The sequence below is a fragment of the Alternaria arborescens genome (assembly GCF_004154835.1).
Source record: "Alternaria arborescens strain FERA 675 chromosome Unknown contig_64, whole genome shotgun sequence".
Lineage (NCBI taxonomy): Eukaryota > Fungi > Ascomycota > Dothideomycetes > Pleosporales > Pleosporaceae > Alternaria > Alternaria arborescens.
In genome coordinates, this window is record NW_021167919.1 from 21,544 (window position 1) to 41,762 (window position 20,219).

At 51.8% G+C, this 20,219-nt stretch overlaps 6 protein-coding genes across 6 annotated transcripts; 4 read left to right on the plus strand and 2 right to left on the minus strand.

Annotated features, from left to right (window-relative positions):
- Window positions 1-1,452: 1,452 nt before the first annotated feature.
- Window positions 1,453-3,949, minus strand: AA0111_g12020 (hypothetical protein; the record flags this gene model as incomplete). Its single annotated transcript, XM_028645953.1, has 2 exons — window positions 1,453-1,894; window positions 1,944-3,949. 2 exons carry the CDS (start codon window positions 3,947-3,949, stop codon window positions 1,453-1,455), a joined length of 2,448 nt encoding a protein of 815 aa, XP_028500384.1.
- A 1,153-nt stretch (window positions 3,950-5,102) lies between these two features.
- On the plus strand, window positions 5,103-6,463 carry AA0111_g12021 (hypothetical protein; the record flags this gene model as incomplete). Its single annotated transcript, XM_028645954.1, has 4 exons — window positions 5,103-5,441; window positions 5,493-5,793; window positions 5,843-6,097; window positions 6,144-6,463. 4 exons carry the CDS (start codon window positions 5,103-5,105, stop codon window positions 6,461-6,463), a joined length of 1,215 nt encoding a protein of 404 aa, XP_028500385.1.
- A 1,566-nt stretch (window positions 6,464-8,029) lies between these two features.
- AA0111_g12022 (hypothetical protein) lies at window positions 8,030-10,260 on the plus strand (the record flags this gene model as incomplete). Its single annotated transcript, XM_028645955.1, has 4 exons — window positions 8,030-8,249; window positions 8,297-9,039; window positions 9,088-9,276; window positions 9,328-10,260. The coding sequence occupies 4 exons, from the start codon at window positions 8,030-8,032 to the stop codon at window positions 10,258-10,260; spliced, it is 2,085 nt and encodes a 694-aa protein (XP_028500382.1).
- A 616-nt stretch (window positions 10,261-10,876) lies between these two features.
- AA0111_g12023 (hypothetical protein) lies at window positions 10,877-12,135 on the plus strand (the record flags this gene model as incomplete). The annotated part of the gene is made up of 2 exons (XM_028645956.1): window positions 10,877-11,442; window positions 11,499-12,135. The coding sequence occupies 2 exons, from the start codon at window positions 10,877-10,879 to the stop codon at window positions 12,133-12,135; spliced, it is 1,203 nt and encodes a 400-aa protein (XP_028500383.1).
- A 1,771-nt stretch (window positions 12,136-13,906) lies between these two features.
- Window positions 13,907-17,412, plus strand: AA0111_g12024 (Calcium-transporting ATPase 2; the record flags this gene model as incomplete). The annotated part of the gene is made up of 3 exons (XM_028645957.1): window positions 13,907-15,382; window positions 15,431-16,549; window positions 16,600-17,412. 3 exons carry the CDS (start codon window positions 13,907-13,909, stop codon window positions 17,410-17,412), a joined length of 3,408 nt encoding a protein of 1,135 aa, XP_028500388.1.
- A 597-nt stretch (window positions 17,413-18,009) lies between these two features.
- AA0111_g12025 (hypothetical protein) lies at window positions 18,010-19,858 on the minus strand (the record flags this gene model as incomplete). The annotated part of the gene is made up of 3 exons (XM_028645958.1): window positions 18,010-19,420; window positions 19,466-19,748; window positions 19,804-19,858. The coding sequence occupies 3 exons, from the start codon at window positions 19,856-19,858 to the stop codon at window positions 18,010-18,012; spliced, it is 1,749 nt and encodes a 582-aa protein (XP_028500389.1).
- Window positions 19,859-20,219: the final 361 nt, after the last annotated feature.

Genomic DNA, 20,219 nt, shown 5'->3' on the forward strand with positions numbered 1-20,219 from the left:
CGGCCCTGATATATACTAGGAAACCACGTGGGAAGCCCTGGACCGGAAACTTAATCTGACAAGAGTTCCAACATGCTACTCATCTTACAACCTTTGGCCAAGAAAAGCCTCTCAGACGTGCCAGAGTGTTCGAAGAGAACCAGACTGCGCCTTCCGAAGCCACCAAACTTTGCGGTCTGGCGAACACGAGTTGCCAGCTGCACACCAGATTGCTTGGCGGATATTCGGTAACGTGCGCCTTCTGGTATATGATGATGATGCATTTCTCGGATGGGGAAGTACCACCCAGGAACACATGAGACAGCCAACAGTGCAGTCAGACGGGGCAATGAGAACATTGGTTCATGATCCGGATGTTGTTTTGCGGTGTATGAGAGTTTTCTTCAAGACCAGTAATGATGCGAAAAGCGACAACATCATACCAGGGTTCGTGCCAGACAAGCTTTTCAGGTAGCACAAATCGTGCCGTCTATTGCGGAACATAGATCATCCTGAACTGACTTTCGTATCCAAGAACCTTCGCATGTTGTACTGCAAGCCAGTTGTCATTTGTTTCCCGTTGTGTCCAACGGGACGTAGATTGAACGGAGACTCTTGCGGCTGAGAGACACGACAGCTTCGTTTGTGTATATTACGCGCTACAAATCCAGACCGGGTAATAAGTCGAGGGTTCCCGGGTTTTCAATCTCTCAGCCGGGATGTCGTACGCCTACCCGCTCATTTTACCTTGTCTCGGGGTGATCTGACGTGGCCTGGCAGCGAATTAGATTTGTGAAGTCTGCTGATGGTGAGAAGTTCGCAGCATTCGACGCATCGGGTCGGGCGGGTCCTGAAGCTCACTTGCGGGCAACCAGTTGAGCGAACAAATGTGGTAAAGGCGACGAACCGGTGCGTGAGTAGAGACGGTATGGAGCTGCGGGATGACTTACGCGGAACGCTGACGCCAAGACACTAGGCCATTGTTCTTGCCAACCAGGTTATTGGACCCGAAGCCGGACCTCCCGTAAGATGTGAGACCACGGCCGTTTTCACTGACAGGCTTGTACCAAGTCTGGGCACATTAGATCTGTCCAAATGCAGCTGGATGCTCTGACCGCGATTAGACAGTCAACTTCAAGTGCGTTTAGAACACAGCATTTACCTATAATAGTTTCAACACACTACACATCAAAGCACAAGCCCAATAAGATCGCGAACACGCTTGGGCAACAGTAAGACGTCAAGAAGACATACTGCTTGCTACAGCAGGTTCCAGCATCTGTGAAAAGGAGTGACTGTTTGATTGAGTAGGGTTCGCAAAGACTGTCTACCGTTATGCCAATTAGTTGATCAATAGGCCATTAGCTGACGTATAATCACATCCAAATGCAACGCCGTTGAGCTTCCCAAGGGTATATCCCATCTATGCATCCAAATTTCATCATGTTAAAACGTAACTCATGAGTAGCGGAATCACCGATTGCGGTCCACATCTTCAGGTGGAGAGCGTCGCTGTAAGCCGGTGTTCGATCGAACCGCATCAACTCCACGCCATACTACCGTCGAAACTGAAGAAGCTAGCTCCCGCAACGAGGTCCCGCCTTCTGATGCTCGTGGAATCTCTCCTGAAGCGCGCCTAGAAGTGGCTGCAGACCAACCAGGCTCGACGTCGTCATCAACCAAGGATGTATCCGAGGGTGCAGATCTGGACATTGGCACAGGTCGTGATGCAGAAGGTGACTCGTTGCGAGTCTCAGCTGCTTCAGTTTGTACGTCTTCTTCGGTAATGGAGAGTCGAGGTGAGCGTGTTGGTGATGCTGACTGTAGCCGATCATGCCAGCTGCGACTCAGAGAGCGTACAACATCGCCTTTACAGATGGGGCATGTTCGCCGGCGCGTGACGAGCCAAGGGGTACTACTCACGTCAGATTAGAACTGTCAAAAGCTGGGAGGTGGATACTTACATGCAATCCGCATGGAACTCGTGACCACACGGGAGGCTCATGACTTGACTTACTCCGTCGACGTACTCCTCTAAACAGACGACGCATTCTCTTTGGCGGCCACCGTAGCGTCGTCTCCACGCCGCCAGACCTGATTCTCTCTTCTCTTCCTCACGGTCACGAGACGCGTGCTGTACAGATGTTGAAGTGGCCGGTGTCTCTGATACCGTAGTTGAGCGTGACCGAGGTTCTGGTGATCTTGACCGAGTGGATGAGTGCTGAAGTAAGGGTGTGGTTGGGGACGCCGCGCTAGGCGTGGCCGAGGACGATGAATCGCTAATGGTCTGATAAGTTCTGACCGGCAGGCGTTCCACAACAGACTTGGGCGCTCTCCAACGGCGACGTCGAATGCGAGATCGGAGAAGGAGGAGGGCGTATACGACAGTCAGCGTGACCAATGGACTGACAACGAGTACGAGTAAAGTATCGAAGAAAGGACTGCTTGAAACGTTCGTGGGCGTTAGCGTTACCCATAGGCCTTGGTGATAACTAGTCGCAGGGGATGTTTTGATAATGCCAGAATTTGCGTCGATTATCGAGGTAATGCTTCTGGTGTGCGCGCGCCTGGACGATACTGATGATACCGTGTCGTGCCTAGAGCCTGACCACCAGGTCCAGAGCTTCTTCCCACCAGTCTTTGCGTTCGCTGGGGTATATTCGCCACTACCGGGCAAGGCATTACTATCAGCTTTGGTACTCAATGGGGTTGCGCTAGCTGCTGTGAGTGCCTCGCTCGACGATGCAGAAAGAGGCAAAAGGTCAGGATCCCGCCAGTCGTGTTCTCCGATGATAAAGTCGTCCGCAGCTCTGGTGGGTGTCGGCGTGGATGCTGTCGATTTGGTCTTGATGGGCTTTTGGTCGTCTTCCCAGTCGCTGACTTCGACCCATTCAAGATCGCCGCTATTCGGTAGTCTCCGACTGCCAGCTTTCGGGGAACTATCGCTTGTTCCAAGACCAAATAAAGACAGAAGCGAGCGCAGCCAACCAGCATGCTCTCTAGTTGTAGTCTTCTTGCCAGATGTTGATGGGTGCTGCTTTCCTCGGGCCGCTGTTGGTATAGTTCGTAGCGCTCCGGAAGGTATCGGGCGGCTTTCGGCAGTCTTATCAGATGCTTGTACAGAACTCGAGAGCATTCCATCGGCCGACAGGAGCGAAGACAAAAGATGCGCGGTTGTGTGTGAAGTGAATAAGGATGGAATCGTGATATTAGAGGTATCTCCTTTGGCGTACATTCGAACGAGGGCACCACCGCGCACGTCGTCACCCACTATAACAGCCGCTCCGCCACGTGATTGTGCCCACTGCACTTTAGCCAAAAATCCACAGCCTCCTCGCTTGAGGAGGACAACCTTGCCAGCGATTTCGGCACTCTCCTGAAGTGACTGGATATCGGCATGTTTGGATCCTGACGTCACGCGCGTGCCCGAGAGGCCTGATTGCAGGTGATCGTCTGTGCCATCGTCTGCAGTGGCAGTCTTAGTGTTGTCATCCTTGGCTCCACGGTTCTCTTCTTCTGAAGGCAAGTCTCTGTCCGGCATGACACTCTTTGCTTTATCCTTGACATAACCAAGTGGCCGTGAAGCGCTGATAAGGTCATCGCTGCCGTCTGGCCAACCCGGGACGTCGCTGCATCCTAACTCGCCCCCAGCACCTAATGTATCATCTCCAAAGCCACTACCGATCCATAGCGGGCCACTCAAGCCCTCTTTGGGTAGTGCCGGGCCAAACGCGGCAGGCCTGGCAAGGAAAAAAGTCGAGTTATCGTCGGTCAAACTGATGATGGCAGAAGGCGGAAACAAGGAGCTGGGCGACGTGAAGGAAAACAAGGCTTTGAAACTGCCCTGGTTCGATGCAACAGATGCTCGCTCCTGGGCTTCATCCTGTGATTTGCCTACTATCATATATAGAAGCAGCGTAACGGCTAATAGGGTGGTGGATAGCGACAGCAGCAGACGGAGTGGGCGCATGCTTGCGGAAGCAGCCGGCGGCGGCGGGAGAGGTGGAAAGCGACAAAAGCAGCAGAATGTGCTGAATATCTAGGAGAGTTGAGGCATCGACTGAGGTCAGGAGACAGACGCGACGTGGTCCCGTTTGAGGTGGGTCACGCGGGGCGGATCGAGAGTGAAGGGCAGGAAGCAATGGATGATGCGGTAATAACACACCCGCAGGCGGGCAGGTCGTCACTACTTGTGTGGCGCGAGGCGATAAATGGCGCACATGTGCACGAGGGTTTGTCGCAATAAGGGCAGATAGGCAGGAAACGGGCTGAGAAAAAAGAAGTGGACAAGGACGTGACTGGGAGTGAAAGACTGCAGGTGGCCGGAGCCCGATGATGTCGTGATGGTTCCGGGACCCTGGTGGAAACGCGCGTGATGGACGCCAAGCATGCTGCTCCCCGCAATCGACTATGCTGGAAGCGTCAGCGACACCAAAACACAGCGTCAGCCTTATCGTGTCTTCCATATCAGTAGATGAAGCTGGAGTTGTGCGCCAGAAGAGGACAACGTCACGGACGGGGTAAAAATGTCAACGCGTCTGCGACATGCATGCGGCTGCTGTGGCGCGCATCTCTTCAATGATGAAGATAAAGATGCGGTAGCCTTAGTATGACCGTCTATAGAGAGCAAGAGGTTCAAAAAGCCATTGCACAGACAAAAGGCGTCAAGGTGAGGTTGTTGGACATGTCCGCTCTGACTGACATTTACTTCTGGTCACTCCCTCCTCGTCGACATCCCCACATCGCTCTTGACTTTTACTTTCCTCAGAACTCAGCATCGACTGGCAAGCACGTCCGTTGACCCTCGACGTGCCTTCGACTTTTGCCCCTTCCCTTTCCTATCGTCCTATTATGCTGCTCCCGTCTTCTCCCTCGCTCGTTCAACTTTCGCCTTGACACCTCTCATACCTTCAGCTCCTCATACACCTAGTCCTATCGTCGGCTTTCAATCTTCCCTACAGCCCTGTTCCTAGTTGCTATATCCTCAAGCTTTACCTGCTCGACTGCCAATCTCAGCCCGCGTATCTCTCACCTACCTGACCTATCAAACATTCCTGATCGTACGTGTTCCGCTTCAGTCCCTCACAAATACGAGCTTACACTGGTATCCTTAAGTGGCACTCATGAACCACCAGCGCCCCTCGGAGAGCTTCATGGTCCTGCCAGGCATGAAGCCCAGGTACACAGAAGACCCCGACCGCCCCGGAGAGTCACGCCTAGCTGGTTTCGCATGGCTACCCAACAGGGCTCGCCACCTCTTCATCTCTTTCCTGGGGGAATTAGTCGGCACCTTCCTCTTTCTTTTCTTCGCCTTCGCAGCTACACAGGTCGCGAACAATCTTCGAGGTACCCGATCCATGGACGTTGGATCATTGTTGTACATCTCGTTAGCGTTCGGCTTCTCCTTGGCAGTCACTGTCTGGGTCTTCTTCCGCATCAGTGGAGGCTTGTTCAACCCTGCTGTATGTACCATCAGGCGTTTCAATTCGGAAGCAGCCGCTAACATGACCCAGGTCACCGTCGCCATGGGTCTTGTTGGAGCACTTGGCTGGATGAAGGTTTTGCTGCTGATCGTTGCACAATTACTCGGTGCCATCGCTGCTGCCGCTGTTGTGTCCGGACTGTTTCCAGGGCCACTGTCCGTGAACACCACCCTCAGCCGTGAAACATCTATCGCGCGAGGCCTGTTCATTGAGATGTTCTTGACCTTCATGCTCCTCCTTACCATCTTCATGTTGGCAGCGGAGAAGCATAGAGCGACCTTCATTGCCCCAATCGGCATCGGACTAGCATTGTTCATTGCTGAGCTCGCTGGTACGCGCCTGCCGACTCTGCCAGAAGACCCCGAAGCTGATACAAATAGGTGTTTACTTCACGGGAGGCTCCTTGAACCCAGCTCGTTCTTTCGGACCTGCCGTTGTTACTGGCGTATGGCCTGGACACCACTGGATCTACTGGTTGGGTCCCCTTCTCGGCGCCATCCTTGCAGTCATCTTTTACCGCCTGATGAAGATGCTTGAGTACGAGACTGCCAACCCCGGTGCAGACCACGATGGCCGTGAAGCATACCATGAGCATGGAGTTGGCAGGAGCTCTACTCAATATGAGGTCTCAGGTGGTGAGTAATCGGTGTTTCCATTAGGGCAAGACTGAACACTATACAGCCCGCCATGCGACTGACGGGGCCGACGAGCGTGAACAACTAAGGAAGTTGCGGTCCAGCTTCATGCTACCAACGATGGTTCAACGTCAACAGATGCCATGTCTGGACACAGTGTCGACATCTACAGGCATCGTCGAGAAGCCCGCGGCACCGATGCCAGCACACTTACAGATGTTCGACGGCCACCGATCCGACACTGTCAATCATCCCGACGACCGCCCACGTGCCCACCACAAGCGCGGCTCGTCGCAATACGAGATGTCATCCGAGTCCAGCTACCGCAACGGGCCGAGTGCGGAGTCAGGCAGCTCAGAGTCTTAGACCGGCTCATCAACCAGCTCGAGCTCGCGGTCTCGCCGTTCGCCAAGCGCATAGGATGACAAGTCGCCGAAGAAGGGTATCTTCGACGGCATATTCTACTGGCCTTGCTGCTTCTTGCCACACTTTATCCTCCAGGTCTGTTTCTGTCCTCACACGTAAATAGCCGCTGGTGCTTATCGGTATGTTGGGTGTTTGATGAAAGAGGCTGGGTATCGCGGTGATTCGCTACATAGGGTATCTCTTCTGTTCACCTATGGTTTAATACATCAATTTTCAACGCAGATCGAGGGTCTACACTTGAAATGCAGTTCCATTGCCCACGGTTTCTCTAATAGGGTCCATGGTTGAGCTCACGCTACGCCCGTTAGAAAGGTTTCTTGGCTTCAATTGATGGTGTCCGGGTCATTGACACAAATACCTACCTTGAGCAGATCTGATGGAAAGCCTCATGGTACGTCGACTATGAGTTGCATCCCAGATGCCGTCCCATCAGCTTCAGTCGGTTGGGCAGCCTCTGCATCCGTCCCTCGAAGGGGCTACAAAAGCACTTCTACACACCATAATGTCTCTGGAAGATCTTCATGAGGGTCGCATGACGCAACCTCGCCAGTTTCATTGTTTCTGGCTAGTCAATTCATGGCAATGTGCAAACTGCGACGTCGACGTCGACGCGCCAGTCCCTTCAAATGACGACTCCCACACACTATGATCGTGAACAATTGAATGTTGCAAATGTTGTTACGCCCCTCTTTCCAATGAATTTAGTGGAGGGGTAATTGACAAAGCGTTCTTCTTTCGCCAACTGAGGAGAGATGGTAGAAGATGGTCTACTTCTCCACTCGCAGTAAATGTGGCGATGATGAGGCTCAGGACTTTGCGATTTGCCAAAGTCCTAGCAGCCCGTTCCTTCCTTGGTCTTCACCCATCACGTCTTTACGTACCATGCAAAAACATGAGAAACTCTTTCATTGTGTTGCTATCGACTTTAGTATACACAGTCCATTCCACCTGGTATACCACTCCACCGTCGCTCGCCTCCGTCGAGAGGAAAATCGTCGTTTCGTCGTCGCAAATGGGTGCGGGCGCGGGTGCGCGGTATGTTCGAGACACCGACCAGTTTATTGAATCAGAGATGCCGTCAAAGCGTCCGTTATGTAACAAGGTGTGTGTGCCGGACGCGGAAGTCATGCGGCCACATCCACATCTACCAGCGAACCACTTGAGCCTCCCGAAAGAGGAGAGTTCAAAGGCGGATGTGGAGAGCCGCTCAGCTGATACACGCTAGGCTTTCATCATCTAGTCGTTCTGTTAGTATGCGCGCGACAGTCAAAATGGCGTCGCAAGGTGGCTTACATGTTATAAACTGGAGGGATAGCGAGAGGAAGTGGGTGTGGGTGCTGGAAAGCTTTTGAAGCTTCTGCAGCGTGGTCTGAGCGGACGCTACCCCGTTCTGGGCATGGTCTTGATGGTGGCTTGGCGCGTCGTTGAGACATGGCTGCTTGCTTCTCATGGATGTCAAAGACATTTCCACAATTGTCAGGGCTTGGTTTACCATTGCGACTTACTATGAGTCTTTTGCGCGCTTCCCGGCACGTAGTGACTCGGGAGAGTAGCATTCGCAGCTCCTACGCAGAAATTTCCAAATTTCGTCGCACATCTTATCACGGGACCACGCCAAAGTGTGTACGGTCATCCTTAGGATATGCATACCGGAACTTCGCAAGCTCACATGATTCTACGCCCGATGATCATCTGAAGAAAACTCTCGACGAATTCAAGGCTACCAGTGGGTTTGCAACACCTTTGCAGAGCCATGCGCTTACCAGATTGCAGTCCGTCCATCCTCCTGGGATTCACTGAACTCAGTATGGGCAAATGCACAGCACATACACTACCCTCCTGGGGAACAGGTTGAACTCGTTGGCTACATCAGTACAAGACGGGATGTCAGCCAGAAGCTCTCCTTCACCATGCTCCGAAATAAAAACCAAACATTGGTTATCCAACTTGTCTCAGGGGAAGGAGACGGTGGATCCAGTGGAACAGATGCACATGCCTGTTTACGATCGTTGAAAGAGTGGACTCCTGTTCTTGTAAGAGGAACGCTCAGGGAGCGTCCACAAGCCAGGCAACAGTTAATCGACGGCATCAAGTTGATCGGGGCTCGCGAGGTTGCTGTGGAGCACGTGCAGCCCCTCAACGACATATCAGAAGACATCATCATCAAGAATGACACAGTGTTTGGTCCAGATCAACGGCATCTGCAGCTTCGCACAGACAGAGAATTGCGCGAGGATATCTTGACGCGGGCGAAAGCCATGACGCGGGCAAGATTGCACCTTAACTCGGAGCAATGGAGGGAGATTGAGACGCCCATACTTTTCAAGTCGACACCTGAGGGTGCAAGAGAGTTCCTCGTACCAACACGACAGAAGGGCCTAGCATACGCATTACCACAAAGTCCACAGCAATATAAGCAAATCTTAATGGCCTCCGGCATCACGAAATACTATCAATTTGCGCGGTGTTTTCGAGACGAGGACTTGAGGGCTGATAGGCAGCCAGAATTCACTCAGGTCAGTACCATGCCCTGCACTACCAAGCCGTCGCTAATCATGGACCAGCTCGATATGGAGATGTCCTTCGCTAACGAGGAAGATGTCATGAACGAAACTGAGGATCTTCTCAGAGAGCTCTGGTATAAAGTTCTGAAGCCTTTTGAAAAGTTACCGGCAAAATTTCAGCGAATGAAATATCAGACTGCGATGGCTCACTACGGATCTGATAAACCGGATCTACGGTACAAATCAAAGGTAGGTTAAGATGCTGTAATATGATCACTGTTTTCAACTAACGGCGCGTAGATACATACCATCACTGAGCATCTGACACCAGATTTGATAGGAAAAATCACCTCGCTACAGGATCCGGCAGTCGATGCCATCAAGATTTCAATATCTGAGGATCCCAAGGTTACCCGCAAATTCGTTTCCAGCTTCCTCGACAGTCCAGATGGGAAGATATATCTGGACAATCCGGACGGCCAACCAGGTATCTTCATCGGGGATCTGTCACAGCCCATGCAAGGTCTCGGACCTTTAGGCCGCCAGTACGAGATGGAAGGTCCCGAATCTTTGAAGCCAGAGAACGGAGACCTTCTCATTCTCCAAGCGCGTCCCAATGTACCATTCTCTGGTGGCTCAACCATGCTGGGAAACTTGCGTCTTGCTCTCCACAAGGCAGCTATAGCGCAAGGCCTAGTGGAGGCGCCGGCGAAAGACGACTTCAAATTTGTCTGGATCACGGACTTTCCACTATTCACACCATCGAGTGACAGCGAACCAGGTCAAGGCGGCTCCGCAGGCTTCTCATCGACCCACCACCCTTTCACTGCCCCAAAGCTACCCGAAGACGTTGACAAGCTACTCACAGATCCTTCTTCCGCGGTAGCAGCGCACTACGACATTGTCCTCAACGGCGTCGAACTTGGTGGCGGTAGTCGCCGTATTCACTCCGCCGCCATGCAAGAGTTCATCTTCAAGGACATTCTCCAGATGAAGCCTGAGCGTGTGGAGGACTTTAGACATCTGCTCAACGTATTGAGGAGCGGATGTCCACCCCATGCAGGTATTGCGCTGGGATGGGATAGGCTAATGGCTGTCATGTGTGGACGAGAGAGCGTGAGGGACGTCATTGCTTTCCCGAAAAGTGGGCGAGGCGAGGATCTGTTGGTCAAGAGCCCGAATCGGATGACCGATGAGCAGTTGGCTACGTATCATCTGAATTTGAGAGACTAGGTCGAGAGGTGGACTTGTCAAATGTACGATAAAGATTTTGAATATGTATTAGTACTGACCGGTGCATGAGCCATATGTCGATTAGGTTATAAAGTTCATCACTCTATCTGTGCCGCTCCGTGTACGAATTGTGGAGCCTCGGCAATCTTCGCTGTAAGGCACCCTGAGAATGAGTAAGATAACAATAATGCTAGATAATAAGTTGCAGTCGGGCGAGGAACACTGCAATACAGTCATACCCAAAACGAGTGTGATAGGCTGTCGATCCTGGGAACAGCTTACATTGCTTCGTTACACGAAAGGATAACTAGCGCTTACCTCGGGGTAAATGTCCCTCTACGGAAAACTGAACAACAGTATTGATGGTGAGATGCCCGTTTGATGTAAGAGCTAGGTATTTTCATTTTGCACTACGGTTGATATCGTGCAATGCATGTAGGGCAAGGCTGAGGTACCGGGACAATGGAGCTCGAATATGCAATGCAAAGCTTTTGGATATTAATCATGATGCGATATATAGCGACATGCACCCACTATCAGCTGTCAGAGAAATATCTCCTAGTCTTGCGTGAGCCCATCGTCGCTCAATAGCCACCAGTTTTTTTCCACTACCAATATGGCACAGCCCGAGTTCCAGATACCTGAAGAATATGCATCGAAAGTGACCCGAGTCGAGTCCAAGGACAAGCGCACCGATGCTGAGATCTTAAACACCTTAACGACGCATGTGCCTATCACTTCTGAGAAGAATATCTGGGCCTACTGGCATGCCGGCGTCCAGAACATGCCCAAGTGGACACAACGCAACATCATCAACTGGGTGCGCCTCCATGGCCCCGAATGGACAGTCCGCGTGCTCGACACAGTACCGGACTCACCGAATCACGCATTGACTTGGATCGCGACTGAAGATCTTCCGGAAGCATTCGTAAAAGGTACGATGACGGGTCCATACGTAGGGCCTCATAGCGCCGACTTTCTGCGCGGCGCAGCACTGTACACGTACGGCGGAGTGTGGATGGATGTTGGATGTATTCTTTTCCGCCACCTCGATAGCGTGTGCTGGGCCCAGCTTGCGGACGACACGAGTCCGTTTAGTGTTGCTGCGCCACTGATATACGGTCAATTTATTGCGAATCACATTGTGGCGTCTCGCAAAGGCGACGAGTTCATCAAGAATTGGTGCGTTGACTCACTGATGCATCCGTAAGATGATCCACTATACTGACTTTGGACAGGCATCTGATCTTCTTGGAGCTGTGGAAAGGACGCAATGACTATTCCGGCGTATGTCAGTCGCCCCTGATTAACTTCATCCAGAAGTTGGATTTCGAGGAACTGGCCGAGGCGGGGTATAGGTGGGATTGGAAATTGGATGTGCAGACTATCATTGGATACATTGGACAAGTCTTCGCCTGGATGCGCTTGACGTGGCTGCAGGAGCCCAATGGCGGCTTCGATGGCGTCAACTACTGGGCTAAGAAAGTCTTACTGTGGAATGCGCTTCCTGAAGACTTCCCTGCTGAGACAACCATCGGATTCGATGGCGCGGATATTCTCAGGTTCTTTGCTACGAGGCTAGACGCTGATGGAGATGACGCAGGACATGAGAAGGCGAAAAACGCAGCGTGGAACATGATAACACAGAGTGTGATGCAAAAGATCACTCATGGTAAGGAGCTGTGCCATAAGCCTCATTGTGGTACGTTGCTCGACCTTCCGGAAAATGAAGGTAAGGATATGGCGCCGGGCACTTTCGGAGAGCTGCTGCGTTACGGGAGTGTGCACCTGGAGCAGACGAGAGAGATGCACTATATTGAGGCAGCTGTTGTTGAGTCCGAGTTGATACTTCGGAAAGGACTCCTAGAGGCGTGAACGGGAAGTGCACGTGTCTTGAAAATCTAGGCGGCGATGAAGTAGCCTATTCGATGTCCTCGTGTCATCAGTAATCAACGTAGAAAACCTGAGTATTGTTGAATGCCCAGATTGAGGCAGTGCAAACGATAGACTTCCAGGCTTCATAACAAGACCTGTGTTCAGATGAGCAGGTAATCCAGACCATCAGCTCGGCGGCGACAAGGGGTCAGTGCGCGTGATGACATCACACCTTCCGTCTATGGCTTCTCCGAACATAAGCCAAGACAGGTACGCTTGTAAATCGCGCTTCCTCTCCGCCGCCAGCAGGCTTGGGAGACTATTGCCATCTGGGAGAGCTGTCTGAGTCTCGACAGAGGACGGCGGCTCCGATTACGAAGATGTTACGCCACAGTCACAGGCACAGCCACTGCGCCACAGATCCAGCCACAGGAAGGGCGAGGGCTGTACCAGGCTGCCCTTTTGCCCTTCGATGACGTTTCAACGGGTTGTATACGCTCGAATCGTCCCTTATCGTAAAGTCGCTAAGATGCCGGTCTTAGTATCGCTCTTGTATTGCTGAAGATCTGGAGAAGAGAGCGGAGCATGCGACAAGTCGCAATCGCAATAAGACCGATCAGGCTGTTACCAAGACAAGGCAGATTCGGTCGAGCGCATACACAGGTGTCACTGGTAGATTCCTATTGGAGCGATCCGAGACTGGCCTCAGGCTTTCGTGCACATCTGGTCGTCTCTTTCATCCAAGACGACAAAGAGACATGAACGGCTCGGTGTCTTGTCTCCTGGATGCAAATGGCAAAACATGATGCAGTACTGTGCAAGCTGTGCAGGCTGTGCATGTAAGAGATTTCGATGTTCTGACGATTCGAAGCTGGGCGGAGAATTTCGCTACTACTTCTCCTTTGTCGCCTTCAAAGAATGGTAAAAAAAAATAGGCATGAATCGATTGACACCCCAGCAGCAAGACATCCTCAAGCAAACATGTTATGTAGATACCGACAGAGCTGGAAATCATGTAGAACTAGGCCCAATGCGGTTTGGATCACGGCAAAGCCTCAGTGGCGCCCGAGTGGCGCAGTTTAAGCCCTGCTAGCCTCACTTCGATCTGCACCGTAGGCAGCGAAGCGATACTCAATCGTAACTTCAATCTAACGGCCATTCTCTGTCGCCATCTTGTTTCCCTTCCAACAATTTCCAGCGGTTGTCCGTAGCGACGCGATGGCAGCGGAAGGTGAGGGTCTCCGCGCTTCATTGCGCTCGGATGGGGTCTGCACTGCCCCCTTTCCAAGACCGCCGGACTCTTGACACCCGCTCATCTCGCTATCAACAACGTTAGTCGCCAAAAGAATCAAATCTCGCCTCGCTTGGCGACGAGTGTACAGCTGGACCGTCGATGCGACGTACGCACAAGGCTATGCTCTCGTAGATTCTACCAAGGTTTCAACGTTCAGATGTCATCTGCGCTGAGAAGGCGAAAAAGCGCCGCGGTATTATCATTCCTTAGGAGCCTACTATTTGCCAAGGGAGGCTCTGGCAAGAGACGTATCACACCGAGTGGACTAATATCGCGCACCAAGCGCCTGGCAGTCTTGGATGAGGTCCACACTTACACAGCCCGGCTCTTGAGTATAGGTATGGCGACTGGGGATGCGTCCTTCAGCTTATTAGAATCCAACCCTTACTCTACCGTCACGTAAACACAACCTCGTGCATTACAACTTGTAGCTACATTTCTCGAGTATTTTCATCGTAGCATCGTTATTTTATCATCATGGAGTCCGGCAAACTTGCCCCTCCGACACTCCAAATCAACACGAGACAGCGTGCGCTGAGTCAGGCTGACACTGTCACTTCGCAAACATCAGACCCATTTCGGACGCCGATATCGCCGAGTAATGCGTCCACAAGCGGTGTATCTACAGTAGTGGGAGACTACGATGCAGCGTTGCAACAGGAGTTGCGCGCTGAAGCGGCAGCAGACAGCAACAACCCGTTCGCGTTCACTCCATCACAACTCAGCAAGCTTCTGAACCCCAAGTCACTTGCTGTTTACCAGGCTCTCGGCGGCATTCATGGCATCGCAGCTGGTCTACAAACAAACATTCACACTGGTCTCAGTGCCGACGAATCGACTGTTCCCCGGCATATCTCCTTCGACGAAGCAACGAATCCCCAGACACCGACCAAAGAGAAAGAGTCAAGTCGACCGCCAAGCAATGGAAAGCCATTCGAGGATCGAATCCGCATCCACGGACGAAACGTGCTGCCACCGAAGAAAGTCACTCCTCTATGGAGATTGATTTGGAATGCTTACAACGATACGGTGTTGATCGTTCTTACTGTTGCAGCGGCGATATCCTTGGCCCTTGGACTGTACGAGACTTTCGGTGCAGAGCACGAACCAGGCGCCCCAACGCCTGTTGACTGGGTTGAGGGTTGCGCGATTGTCGTGGCAATCGTTATTGTCGTGCTCGTCACAGCTGTCAATGACTGGCAGAAGGAAGCAGCCTTTGCAAAGCTCAATGCAAAGAAGGAACAACGCGATATCAAAGTTACTCGATCTGGAAGGACGGAAATGATCAGCATCTATGATGTTCTGGCAGGAGATATCATTCACATGGAGCCTGGAGACATCATTCCCGTCGACGGTATCTTCGTAGACGGCTCCGACGTCAAGTGCGATGAGTCCTCTGCTACGGGAGAATCTGATGCCATGCGAAAGGCTCCAGGTGCTGCCGTCATGAAGGCGCTAGAATCCGGACAGCCGGCAAAGAACCTCGATCCTTTTGTCATCTCTGGTGCAAAGGTGCTTGAAGGCGTCGGTACCTTCATGGCAACTTCGGTTGGAGAGCACAGCAGTTTTGGCCAGATCATGATGTCTGTCCGCGTAGAGATCGAGGCTACACCACTCCAAGAGAAGCTAGGTAAGCTCGCTATGGCTATTGCCTATCTCGGAACCACAGCTGCAGGTATATTGTTCTTCGTCCTTTTGTTTCGCTTTGTTGGTGGACTCTCTAGCAACAATGACAGCGCGTCGGAAAAGGGCTCAGCCTTCATGGATATCCTCATCGTCGCTGTTACCATCATTGTGGTTGCAGTGCCTGAAGGTCTTCCATTAGCCGTAACATTGGCACTGGCTTTTGCTACAACCAAGATGTTGAAGGAGAACAACCTGGTCAGAATCCTACGGGCATGTGAGACCATGGGAAATGCCACGGCTATCTGCTCTGACAAGACTGGTACTTTGGTAAGTGCTATACAAAAGCTCGATGCGAATACAGACTGACATCTCCAGACAACCAACCGAATGACTGTCGTCGCCGGCACGTTTGGCACTACCAGCTTCGTACACGCTGACTCCGCCAACTCGGACAAGGACCAAACCATTTCAGCATGGGCATCCCAAGTTTCATCGGCTGCGAAGCAGCTTCTCATCCAATCTATCGCGATCAACTCGACTGCATTCGAAGGCCAAGAGGATGGCAAGCCAGTCTTCGTCGGTTCCAAGACCGAGACTGCGTTGCTTGAGCTCGCCAAAGACCACCTTGGACTCGTCTCTCTATCCGAGACTCGTGATAACGAACAGGTCAAACACATGTTTCCTTTCGACTCGGCGAAAAAGTGTATGGGCGCTGTAGTCAAGCTTCCGAACGGCCAGTACCGCCTTGTCGTCAAAGGAGCATCCGAGATCCTTCTCAGCTTTGCATCCGAATTCGCGCATTTCGAGACCCTTGAGTCGGAGCCGCTTTCCGAAGAACACCGCCAGGTATTGACCGATACAATCAACGCGTACGCAAACAGATCCCTCAGAACCATCGGTTTAGTCTACCGCGACTTCCCACAATGGCCACCGGCTAATGCCGTACTCACCGAAGGTGGCAGTGTCGACTTCGCCTCCCTATTGCGCGATCTTACATTCTTCGGCCTTGTCGGAATCCAGGACCCTGTGCGCCCTGGTGTGCCTGAGGCAGTTCGCAAGGCACAGAAGGCCGGTGTTACAGTGCGCATGGTTACTGGTGACAACATGCAAACTGCACGAGCGATTGCTACTGAATGCCTCATCTACACTGAAGGTGGCTTGGTGATGGAAGGACCCGACTTCCGCCGCCTTTCTACCGAACAGCTTGACGAGATGCTGCCCCGCTTGCAGGTATTGGCCCGTTCTTCGCCCGAGGACAAGCGTATCCTGGTCACTCGACTGAAGGCCCTTGGTGAGATTGTTGCTGTTACTGGTGACGGTACCAACGATGCTCCAGCACTCAAGGCTGCCAACGTTGGATTCTCCATGGTGTCCGGCACTGAGGTCGCCAAGGAAGCATCTTCGATCATTCTCATGGACGACAACTTTTCATCGATCATCACTGCTTTGATGTGGGGACGAGCTGTCAATGATGCTGTGCAAAAGTTCCTCCAGGTAAGTTGCACTCGATGTACCTTTCCAATTTCCCCTGCTAACAAGAGTAGTTCCAAATCACCGTCAACATCACCGCAGTTGTTCTCGCATTTGTCACCGCGGTGTACGATGACGAAATGAAGCCCGCACTGCGAGCTGTTCAGCTCCTCTGGGTTAACTTGATTATGGATACCTTTGCTGCACTCGCGCTCGCTACCGACCCGCCGACCGAGAAGATCCTTGATCGCCCACCACAGGGCAAGGGCCCTCTCATCACGACAACCATGTGGAAGCAGATCACCGGTCAGAACATCTACAAGATCACAGTCATCTTTGTGTTATATTTCGCTGGTGGCGATATCCTCGGCTACGATCTATCGGACCCCAACAAGCAACTCGAGCTCGACACTGTCATCTTCAACAGCTTCGTTTGGATGCAGATCTTCAACATCTTCAACAACAGGCGTCTCGATAACAAGCTTAACGTGCTTGAGGGTATACTTCGCAACTGGTTCTTCATTGGCATCGTCGTCATGATCATTGGACTACAGGTTCTCATTGTGTTCGTCGGTGGCCGCGCATTCCAGATCAAGCCCGGTGGTATCGATGGCACGCAATGGGCTATCAGCATCATCACTGGTTTCGTTTGTATCCCATGGGCAGTTCTGATCAGATATTTCCCTGATGAGTGGTTCGCTGTTATCGCGCGCGTCGTCGGCAAGCCCGTTGTAGTGGTCTACAGGTGGTGCTGCAATGGCTGCCGCAAGATCAAGGGCTTGTTCACCAGAAACAAGAAGACTGAGGATGTTGATGCCGAGGCTGGTCCTGCGCCAGCGATCGTCGTAGTTGGTGACGATTCGAGCGTATCGGAGAACAGGAAATGAGTGTAACAATTACGAGGTGGCATAGATTGAGAACTTGTACGATACTAGATTAGATGAGACATGATACCCCAGAATTTCAATAATATCTCTTTGCAGCCATCGTTACGTGCTTTCGCAAATGTATACAAATATAATATACGTTATGATCTTCTATACCTAAAGCTCTTGAACTATCTACAAGATCAACCAGGCGGCTTGAATGATTGCGCGCACGGGATCGATAGAACCCGGAGGCTATGATGTAGTGAGCGTTTTAAGGCTGAACACCTCAGTAGACACAAGTCGAGAGTCCCTCCTTTAGCCTAGCCGCAGCTCAAGCTTTTGTGCTTCATCTTGAGATCGTGTTTTCATGAGGAATGTCGAGATGCATTTAGCCAGACACCAGGATAATGTCGTTCCGCCCACATGCGGGAACTTCCCCTCGTCTGCTTAATATTAAAGCGTACATGATCCTCTTTTCAGGCGATGACGGTCACCGTAAGTACCTTAAACGCAGTGTTAGAGATGGTTGAGACCCTCATTATGTATCCTGGTGACGATATAGAAGTGCTGCAGCCGAGGAAGCATCGCGCTCAAGTATGGGCGAAGTGCTTGTGACTATATCGACGAGCAAGCAACGCCAGATAACATACTCACGATAGCTAATATCCATAACATATTGAGAGATTCCCTCGTAGCCGCGACAGCACCACTAGTGAACTGTGTCGAGTCACTGGTGGAAGTACTTGTCGGTTGTCCAATTCCGAGAGTACCACCGTTATTGAAGCCCGCAGAGGTGCTGCCCACGGTGCTGGTCGAAGTGATGAATAATGAGCCCTCAACTACGACGACAGGCGTCTCTCCTGGAGTGAGCGAGATATCGATGCCATTAATCGTCGTCATAGCACCGGGCATCAGCGTCTGACCATTTGGGAGCAGCAAGCCTCCTCCAACAGTAGCGGGGATGAAAGAGTATCCAGAAGGAAGCGCCCCCGCGGTGATGGTCATACCTCCAAGCACAACATCGCTCGGTGATGAAGGAAGTGATATAGTTGTAGTACCAGCGATGATTACTGAATTGTCGCGTGAGATTGTCATGGTGCCAATGACGGTTACCTCGCCCGCCTCAAGTTCTGAAGCGAGCTCGCCTAAATCCAAAGTCGTCTCGCCCACGACCACCATGGATGCGATAGACATTTGCGTCACTCCAAGCAGCGGTATAGTCTTGGTTCCTCCAATGACCACGTTGGAAGCCGAATCGTCCAGCGAGATGGGAATACCGTTGACGGTAGTTACCTCTCCTGGGTCTAGTTCGGTAGCAATCTGGCCGACGTCAATGGTCGTGCCACCAATTACCACTGGCGCTGGTCGAGGCGCTGGAGTTGATGGAGGGATACCAACTGTCCGAGTACCATCTATGACGACGAATGTAGCAGAAGTGTCGAATGAGATCGGAATGTCGTTGATAGTTGTCTGTTGTCCTGGCGTGATCGCGCTTACGACGCCGCTAACGAAGATGGCTGAATGTGATGGATCTATTACAACAGGGCCGATACCTGGCAGAGTCGTGGTTCGAATCTCCTCTGGGATCGAGGTCGTTTTGGTAGTCGGAGGTTTAGCTGGCGAGGTAGGCAATGCACTGGGAGGTAGCCCAGGACCTCTAGATGATCTTTGCACTGGATCGCCAGCTGTAGGTTCAGGTAGACCAGGGGAAGTATCCTGAGGTAATGCGGGGATGCTTGGTTCTCCAATGGGAGCATCTGTGATTCCTGGCTCTGTCGGCCCGGTAGGGATGGCATTCACAGTGCTCGTTTTAGTAGAGTCAAAGACGGCCGGGTCGGGATAATCGGTAATGAACAGTGTTGAAGCAGTAAGCATGGTACTAGTGAGAGTGATAGTGACTCCGGTTGTCCCAGGTAATGTCACGACATCAGTTACCGTGACGGCTGAGGTCAATGTCGGGCAGAATGTGGGTGGCTTCGTAGGTGTTGGCGTTATGGCCAGAGAACTGTTCCGGTAAGGGGACGTTCTAAGGTAAATTAGTAAGCTCCTGGTTTATCCTTCAAACACGTACGTGAAGGATGCTGCAACGTTACTTGTCGCTCTCTTCTCGAAAGATACACCGGTCGTGACATCCCGTCTTTCGGTACTGGTCAATGTCGTCCCGTTGCGCAATGGGGTAACGTGAACAGTAACAGTGGTTGAGTACCCCGTCACTGTGAATGGAACCAATGAAGTACGTGTGATGTCTCCAACAGTGGCTGATGTATCAGTCGAGGTGTAGGTGATCGTGATGATGCCAGTACAATCTGATGCTGAAGGTGCGAAGCGAGCGATGTTTGCGGCAAGACTGAAATCTGTATTACATGAGTCCATTGGGCCTAGAGCATATTCTACTGGTCCGAGAGCTACCTGTGAAGAGAACAGCGGCAAGAATAGTCACCCTCATTGGGTACTGTATGTACATGCTAATCAAAGGCCACCACAAAGTTGAGAGCGCAAGATTGTAGTGGAGGTAGATTTTGTGTTAAGCGAACGGCGATGATTCAGACGGAAGTAAAGTGAGTATTGCAAGCGGCAGATCAATTGTGGTGATTTTCATGCCGCGGTCTCAGGAACGGGTCTGAAGTCCAACGTTCCCCAACCTCACGAACGGCCCCCAATCGTAGTCTCGGCACTCTTGTCCTGGTTGGTCAGATTCAGCCCCATTGTCTCGATTCGGAAACGTACAATAAATTTTGATTGCTCGGCAGTGTAAACGGTGTAGAGCCCTGCAAGGCCCACCAATCATCTCCTTACATTTTTAGTTGTAGGAAGATACGGTCAGC